The sequence below is a fragment of the Carassius auratus genome, chromosome 32, assembly GCF_003368295.1.
Source record: "Carassius auratus strain Wakin chromosome 32, ASM336829v1, whole genome shotgun sequence".
NCBI classification, from domain to species: Eukaryota; Metazoa; Chordata; class Actinopteri; order Cypriniformes; family Cyprinidae; genus Carassius; species Carassius auratus.
This window is the reverse complement of record NC_039274.1, coordinates 23820549-23830058: the sequence shown is the minus strand read 5'-3', so window position 1 is coordinate 23830058 and position 9510 is coordinate 23820549. Positions and strand designations below refer to the sequence as shown.

The following is a 9510-nucleotide window of genomic DNA, read 5'->3' as shown; positions in this document are numbered from 1 at the left end:
GGACTGGCCAGGTTCAGTACCTCCAATTCAACGCTGGATTTAGCCAGTAACTCACTGGGCAGCTCCAACATCATCATCTCGTTCCAGACCGGATTCATCTTGTGCTTCACTCGCCGCGTCTGCTTCTTCTTCAGCTTGGCATTTAGATGTTTCAAGGTCAGCTTTACCGATAGATCTATCAGAAAACATACAGGGTACAGTGTTCTCTTTATTACACCTAAAACATTGACATTAATAATGAATGTACTGACTTTATTTAGAACCTTGGGTGAGCATAAGAGACATCTTTCAAAAAATCAAAAACAAACTATTATTCCCTCTGTTTTAAATGGTAGTGTATTTAATTTTATTGTTAAATGCATTGCATTGAGCTGATGAATCTTTAGTTCACTTCCATTTTAGAACAGAGATAATCCAGACGGTTATGTAACTAATAGTTGATTTGGGATGATTTGTAATGTTCATATTCATTTAAGTGTCGTTATGGTCATATGTTGGGGTAAATACCTATGTTATCTTTCAGTTTGTCTGACTGTAGTCCTCTTGCCTTCATTACCACCACCCCAAGTCTATTGGCTGCTGGCAGATAACTGAGTGACAATAGAAGCTCTCCAGATGATGATGCCACTTCCTGCTGAAAACAGACTGGGTTACTTCTTGTGTCAATTTTTTTATTATTATTATTAAAAGCATTGACTTGAAAAAAACCATTTTGTGTCAGGATATTATACTTAACTCTGTCTTCCCATAAATATGGATTTTAGTATTTGCATATTCATAAAGGTCTCTTTGCAGGGTTAATGAACTTGGCTTTTGACTGCATAAGGAATCATTTCATGCAAATGTTCTGGTAATCTGCTGATTTGAAATTGTCAGATTGTCAGCACAGTCCTCACATTAAACACTCTGAATGATAGGATTTCATTAGCATCATGACCTTTTCCAAACCTTCCCTGTCTTTAGTCCGCCCCACATAATCAGCTGCACGAGCAAAACATGACATTTTCTTTTCACAAATTTTCTGAAATATAATCTGGTGCTTTTGAATTATCTCGGAATAAACTGGATTTATCAGATGATACGGAAAGCTTTAGGGTAATGCAATCATTATTTTGATGAACATTCTTGTAATTGAGTCAAATTAGCGTAATATTATTATAACTGATCAAGTCTGGATTTGAACTGAAATCACATTCAATGCATGCAGATATATCTGCCCATATACACATTCATCAAAGAAACCTAGCAGCAAGAATGGAATTAGAAAGCAGGAAATAATACAGTCCAAGGTCTGCCATTCACAAGCCAAAGTCCTATCCTGAATATTCATACACGAATCATGTGAAAAATCAGAGCACAAAAGGATAAAGAGTGTGTGAACATTTTGTTTTATATGAACAAATAATACATTTATAATGATGCTTATATAACCCAGGTCAACATCCTTTTTATCACAGGCCTGGACCGAAACATATAGTACATTCAAAATACACACACAGACACAAAATCTCTCTCTCTCTCTCTCTCTGTCTCTCTCTCTCTGACTCTCTCTGTCTCTCTCTCTCTCTCTCTCTCTGTCTCTCTCTTCTCTTGTCCAATGGTAGTTAGTAATTCCAGGCATGTCTTTGTGTGTGTGTCTGTAAGAACCGGATCTCCTCTGGGAGGTGCGATGACGCAGATAAAGATCTCTAGCTCTGGAGGTCTATGACATCATCAACAGATCACACAATAGTGGGGGTGGACTGCGTGCGCAGATATGTGTGTGTGTGTGTGTATAGCTTGGGACCCAAGAGATTGATTTAAAACAAACAAGGTGAGGAGGGAGTTCAGTATCTTCAGATGAAGTCTCAGATCTATTCTGGGATGTCCAAAAGAAATGTCTGAGGCACTTTGCACTTGTGGAGACTGAGGAACAAATAAACACAGCATCCTACGCTAAAATATTAATCTGGAACCAAGTTTGTGACCACGACAACCTCTTATTGTGAAAAGTGTGTGAAGAATATCACCTACTGCTGTACTTCATATGTTTTTAATGTTTAGAATGTTTCAATATGTTTTTACTTTTTATTCAGGTCTATGTTTCAGTTTTATTTCATTTTATTCAGGCCTGTGTTTTAATATGTCTTTATTTATTCATTCATTTATTTATTTTTACTTTGTTCAGTTTTCTTATACAACAAACTAGATCAAAAAGTGTGGTCCAAAAAAGAACAACAACAGTTCGGTGCAAACAGATATACAAAAATAAAAGTAACCGGAAAAAGTCTTAATTGTCAGGGATAAATATCTCTCATACAATGAAAAACATCGATCCAATCAAAAGATCACAATTATTACATCTTGAGGGAATAAAGAAAAATAACAAATAATGTTTCTACTTTTATTTAGGAACAGGTCTATTCATATTCTAACATTCATAGCAAGGCATTGCTCATACAGTGTGTGTGTTTTATCCACTAAGTTAAATTCCTATTTATTACATGACTTAGACTGGAACACTCTGTTCTGATATTTGGGTCATTGTTCATTTGTGGTGGTTTGTGTCGTCTCTCTATTTTCTAACAGTTTATAAATCTTTAAATACTAAGAAATCATAAAATGTTTGCATATTTGTATTATGTAGGCTGAAAATGTTGTGCACTATTAAGAGTTACATTTATTATTTCAAATTCATATTTAACTGAGTTTGAGAGATTTCATGTGTAACAATACCTCAAACCCCATCCTGGGATGTAAAAATAGCTGTTTAATCACACATGAAGTGTTTATATTGAGAATACAAATTGTATATAATGATTTAATATTTTTCCATTCAAACAGTCAGCACACGGTAAACGCCAGAAGAAATAATGATGAAGATCATCACAGTGATGAAGTAAGGACCAGCTGACAAAGTTTGTATTAACTGCATCACTCAACTAAATGTAATAGTGCAAAATGTGCAAATGAATTTTAAGCAATGTTCCTCACCTGTTTAGGTGGCTGTAAGTCAACCCAGCAATCAGCATCCAGCATCATGCTTATATCAGCCAGCTTAAAGCGCATCGTGCCCAGAGTGGAATTATGGGAGAATCGATCACAGCAGTGAAGTGAGAAGGCCACTTCTCCATCTAGACTGTCTGTGTCTTCTGTGCCCTCCACGGGGAGAGCAAACACCAGCTCCTCTCCCCACTGCACATGTGCGGCTAGCTTGTGGACGGCTGTCTGAGCATGCCTCTGCTCTTCAGAGACGCTCACACACCCTGATATATATCCCTCACATCCAGCCTCCACTGATATATTCTCCGCTGCAAAAAAAAAAAAAAGAGAATATGAGTCATATTATAACAAGGAGCAGGATGACAAATTGGGCCACATGAAGCTGCTCCAAGCTGCAGAGGCACCAAATGGTTTTTTTTTTTTTGACTCCTCACTTTTCATTCCTTGCTAAATCTCAGCCGGCATGACTGATCCTCTCCCCTTTTCCTGTCGGGATGTGCAGAATAGAGGTTTTGAGTTTAAAGCAGATTTACTCTCATTACCGATAATGATGCGTATCAATCACGGCTGCTACTATTGAAATGGAAATTCTGTGATTAAGAGGCTTTAAGCTGCCTGAAAGAGGCTTTTATTTCTCTCAAACATTGGTTTAATCACAGAGAGTTTTGAATATCAAAACCACCCTCTGTTCCAGCCTTGAAAGCAGAGCAGAACCATTGTACAGTGACACCTCTATCCCATAAACACAACACACCTGGCTAAAGATATAAGATTTAAAGATATATTTGCTCATGCTATGTGACCTTCAGATGACCTGTGCACATACTGAAAAATGCTCCTACAGCTTCACTGGAGCTGAGTGCAGAACTGTTTATGTCTGTCGTCTGAGTTGATGTGTTTGTAAGGCCTTTGCCCAGATATTTCCCCCTGTTTTGCAATAGAGCTGTCTAAAGTCAGAGCCAGTCTGCAGATTTTGGGAGTTGACAGAGACTACATTTTTTTTTAGCTTAAGACTATGATTCTATCCAGTATCCAAAGGATAATCAAAAGTGTTCTATATTTAGAATCTGATTCAGTTGTTATTTTTACAGAATTTACAGAATCAATGATTTGGCTGCAGCAGCCAAATGATCAGTACATAATAACTTAAATTTGTGTTATTTTAGTATTATGTATGGTATATAATGGTATAGCGTATAGTTTTGTATTTTATGTTTTAATTTTAGTATAAGTTTTAGAAACTTTATTATGCTCTTAATAGTTTTATTGGTAACAAATCTTTATTTTGGAGTTTAACATAAAAACCAACTTTAAAAAGTTTTTTTTTTTTTTAAAGCAACTGCATATTTCTTCTTTTTTTCACAATCATTCAGATGGTACACTTGATTGAAAATACTTTCTGACTTGTAAAACAGTGAATGGCAAATGTTTATTCAAAGTTATATTGTGCATTTCTGTGTTTAGGTCTGTAAACACCTTTCTGTAGATTGAAAAGATGAAACTGAATTTGTGATTGGAGACAGTGTGAAGTGTTGCTAATGAGTCTTCTTATAACATGACAGCATTTCCACAGGAATCCAGATTGTATGTATCCTTTGAAACACCTGTTGGTAAATTATCACCAAAAGGATGCTACACAACACAGTCTGAGATTCACCTGCAATTCACAAGTGCCCCACTTCCTTTCTAGAAACATCAGAGTAGATGAATGTGTGTTACCTTCTACAATGCTGATGTGTAGCTCTCCATTTTCTTTGTGCAGGCTGATGGAGAAATGTAGTTTAGGATATAGGATAGAGCTACTTTTCGTCATGGCACCAGTTTGCTCAGATGTGCAGGGCGTTTCATCTGCGGAAGCTAATATGAAGAAAATAAATATAAAGGAGATTCAGCTCTGGTTAAATTTTAGGAGCAAACTTTCTCATTTAAAACCAATGTATTCTCTAGGACCAAAAAAACATTACATACTAGTTAGTTCTGGTTCTCCTGGGACTTTTCACTGTTTCATGGCGACAAGTTACTGTCTTTTTAAAGTGAGTCATGGAATCACTTACATAACCGATTCAGTCAATAACATTGATTCATTCAGTATTCATTCATTCATGAGTGCTGCTCGAAGACATGCAATATCAAAAATGCACAATGTAAGCAACAATAATGCATACAAAATATTCCTATGTAACCCATCACATGCCATCGCTCTGTTAGTGTGACTCTCAGCTGACACAGCATGACATTGAAGAAAAACACGTGCTGTTGAATTCTTCAAAAAGGTAGCACTTCTTATCTTTCTTGCTCTGCATCTACTAGTGGGTGGATAAACGTCAAACCTTGCTCAGAAAGGAAGGTCTTGAACATGAATGATTATATTGTGTGCAACCTTTACTTGACATGATAGAAGCTGTGAGCTATGAGTCAGATCAATGTATGTCAACCACCGGGCATAATTATAGTAGCAGGTTTCACTGCTTTAATATGAGAGGTTGACAATTGCCTCTGGGCCACAGCTGCAACAGCAAATGCCATTTCGTGTCTAATATGCTAATGGTGTTTAATGGCTGAAATTGTAATTTCCAAGTTGGTTCCAATTTTCCAAGCTCCAAGTGGTCTGGAATGCATAAGGAAGCCGCACACACACACACACACACACACACACACACGAAAAGAGCCTCCCCCACTGAGTTCCATTCGATTTTAGCTGTCATATCCTTACCCTGCCGTGGGAGGGAGAAGACGTCCTCGCGATCGGTTGCCTGGTTACAGGTGTCGAGCGCGGCAGCAGACGTGTCATTGGCAGCTCCATGTTCTTTGTAGTTTATTACCTCTTGAGAAGTGACACAAGGTTTGGGGCAGTAGATTTCAGGAAACTTCAAAGATGCTTGAGGCTGGATGGGCTTTGTGGACTTCTGCACACTGAACTAAGTGATATGTACATAAATAAGAAAGAGAAAATAAAAATTATGGAATAATATGATTGGTTTGAGAATAGATAGGTAAAACAAAAGTAGTAGGTTACTCCACTCAAACTATTAGGTGTTCTGCACACAAAGTTCTTAAAAATGATGATGGAATATTCAGAACACATTGATTATGCCAAGTAATACCATTCCAGTAATACTTGATCTTAACCAAAGACTAATCCTAATCAACCAAAAGGAATATAAAAAATGAATACAGTCTCAGTATGAATGAATCATTTCCATTCCTTCAAAGCTTACACAGACATACTCAGCACTGATTTTAGAAAGCTTGGCTTCACTTGAGACAGGGGCATTCCACTAAGGGGCTTTCTGATGACTGAATTTAATGTCTCATTGAGGTTTTGATGTGTAGTGTCTGAATAAAACAGGAAAGCATGAATGAAAAAATCAATACCAGAACACTCCATTTCCCCCAGGTGGGCAGTTATCGTGCTGAAATAGAGCGCACAGAGAAAGGAGCGAGAGAGGATATTCTTATACACCTCTCATCTTCCTCCAAACTCATCTTCATTATTAATAAATACGGGTGCAATGAAACAGATATGAGACTGACCTTATCTCTAAATATATATACTGATACACATGCACATACAATCCTCTAGATACAGACAGGCCAGTAACACACAGCTCTGTCTTCACTCTGGTGCTTTTTAGACAACATCAGCAAATGAACTATAATCAGTTTTTGCTCATGTCTGCCTCAGATTACATTTTAATTGGGCATATCAAAAGAGGCTGAAAGATTTAAGAGGGAAATGAACACTCACAATCAGCACCATCTCTTTCATAAACGGAGAGAATGATTGGAGGGATTGTTGATTTCGCAGATTCAAGTCATAAAAATGTAATTTACTGTGTAACCCAGAATGTCACAGATTTTGGTAAAATTTGGATCTATAAATGAAATGGCAGTGTTGTGCACTTAATCACATTGTGATATGGACAAGTGTCTGTGAATATTAAACCACAAAAAGACTACTATTTTAATGTGCCTGTATGTTCTGCGTGTCTCATTATTTTAAATAGCCCAGTTTCATGTACTATACACATACTGTAAGCATGCGTGATGCTCGTGGTGATTTCAGCATTCATATTCTGTAATGATGCTTTGAATCTATATGCATTAAAAGGGGGAAGCAATTGTGGGAAAAAAAGAAGAACATTTCAAAGGGCTCTAGAACAATGGATAAATGTCCCTATAGATCTAGTGTCACTTTTTTTTACTTACTTTTCCTTCAGCATACAGCCACACACATATTATGGTATTATAGGAAGTGTGTGGGGAGGGGTCAGTTTTTGCCAACATCATGATGACCAAATGTCCTCAAAAGGAACAAATCTGAAATTTTGTACATTATGAGCACCAGCCAATGGCTCCCATGAGAAAAACAACTTAAAAAAAAAGAGAAAGAAGAACAATTGTGTGTGTGTGTGTGTGCGCGCGGCTATGTGAGTCGTGACTCAGTTTCAGGACTGTTTCAGGGAAAGCTCAGCAGATGCTGAACAACATCAGTGTGAGAGTGTGTGTCCAAGAGCATGTTCGTCTATGTTTTTAAGTTCACAGACAGAAAAATCATTTCTAAACTAATTATCTCTAATAAAAGTACTCTGGTCACACTTGTCCCTCACCATTCTTAACTTGTTAAGCCTGTTACTGGATGAACTCAATGTTCTTTGAATTAGTTCAAAACGGCGGTTTCGTTTGAATTCATATGATAAACATATAGTTTTTAGGAAAAAAGTAAGCATGAAGGCCCAATCCTAAACATAATGGTCACTGGAGAGGGAGCAAATTATATAAAAACCTATGAATGAGACCATACAAATTCATACGAATTAGCCACCAGTTTGCCAAAATATTGTCATAAGAATGTGTTGGCTTTTCTGCCCCTACAACACCACGCACTAGTAACAGCAGCAATTTAAAATAAGGTGATATGTAGACAGCTACACTGCATTACCTTTCGCAGCCATTACATTTGATTTACAATGTATTAACTATATAATCATAGAGCAGAACACAAATTGTAAGTACATTATATTACATTATAATTAGGCATGTAGATTATTCAATAATGACACAGTCATCTACCAAAGACTTTTCAAAAACATGCAAATAAATCATTTTTAGTACAGCATCATTGTTTCTGCCTCAGTGTGCTAACCTGTGTTATGTAAGTGCCACTTCCCTCCTTCCTCTCAGGTCAGAACATTTCACTCGTGGCAGATCCCAGTCTTTGTTCTCATATCTGTTTGTTGTTTTATAAGCTGTTCTGTGTCTGTATTTAAAATCAGATCTGGTTGCTGGTCCATGGCTGTGTGTGAGGGAGTATTGGTCTTACCTGTGTCAGAGTATGCAGGATACTGGGTTTGGCTTTCTCTGGGTCTGCCTCGTCCCCTCTTTCAAGTTTCCCCTTTTTGCAGCTCTTGCACAGCAGCGAGAGACCACACAGCGTCAACAGTCCAGACACGGTTCCCAGCGTAGCCCCCAACAGCGCTGTCGCTGACACGAGCATTCCCACCTTGAAACAGACACCCAAACACACCGAATCAAGTGAAGAGGAGAGAAGAGGAAAAACAGGGGATAATCCACTCTTTAGTGATGTGACTCCATGGTGAGTGAGGAGAAGGAGGAGGAGAGAGCAGATGAGTGGAGAGCTGCTAGAGACAGAGTGGCACGTGTATGTGTGTGTGTGTGTGTTTGTGTCTGAAACCAACTCAGCCTGGCAGACAGAGCAAAAGGGAGAGAGAGTAGGAATGAGAGACAGGCATAGACAGAAGCGAGGTAATCAAAGGGGAGGGGTTTGGATGGCTGGCAACTCCTCCTCAATAAGGAGAAGTCTGTCACGGCAGCCCACCCCCTTCTTCACCAAAGTGGCTGTACGTCAGCCTTTACGTCAGAGCTGCATGAACTCACCTTCACACACTGGGTGTGTTGTAGCAGAGCTTTATATATACACTCACAGTAAAGATTCTTGAAATAATTAGGTTTGAAGGGTGTCATTAATTTATTTATGCATGGCATATATTTTCTATCCATTATACATTGCAATTCATCAGTTCATGCTGAGAATCCATGACTTTGCCTTTGCTAACACCATGATGCATGCATTGCTGTTGGAGTTAAAAGTTAAACAACATTAAAGGCATTATAGGGTTTGGTTTTATAAATTTAATAATAATAATGTTCATGCTGATTAAATTTACATTTCTGATAGGCCTATATTATCATGTGGTTTTGCTCTATTTGCTATATATATAAAATAAACGAATCTCACATTATTATTATTTTTTTTGTGTGTGTGTGTGTGTGTGTGTGTCTTAATAACACAATACAACTTTTGACTGATGCTTTCACAAGAACAAATTAGAACTGATGCCTAAAGGTATAAAAGTGAGATTAAGATTTTTTTAATATACTGTTTTGATAATATATTTAAGGTTCGGAATTCATTTCTTTAAAAAGGTGGATCTGTCTTTGATTCAAAGACATGAAGCGGTAATGTTTGTTCGCTTTGACCTTGAGAACGGCAGAAAGAACATGGAT

At 37.6% G+C, this 9510-nt stretch overlaps 1 protein-coding gene across 1 annotated transcript in view; it reads right to left on the bottom strand.

The window, feature by feature from the left end:
- The window catches only part of LOC113052407 (synaptotagmin-13-like), an 8803-nt gene extending 136 nt beyond the window's left edge, over window positions 1-8667 (bottom strand). Inside the window, exons 1-6 of the mRNA XM_026216853.1 lie at window positions 8306-8667; window positions 5696-5900; window positions 4702-4839; window positions 2974-3290; window positions 508-634; window positions 5-175 (exon numbers count right to left, since the gene is read on the bottom strand). Coding sequence (XP_026072638.1) covers window positions 5-175; window positions 508-634; window positions 2974-3290; window positions 4702-4839; window positions 5696-5900; window positions 8306-8479 — 1132 coding nt within the window. The 5' untranslated portion in view covers window positions 8480-8667. The remainder of the gene's footprint in view (window positions 1-4; window positions 176-507; window positions 635-2973; window positions 3291-4701; window positions 4840-5695; window positions 5901-8305) is intronic.
- Between the last annotated feature and the right edge of the window lie 843 nt (window positions 8668-9510).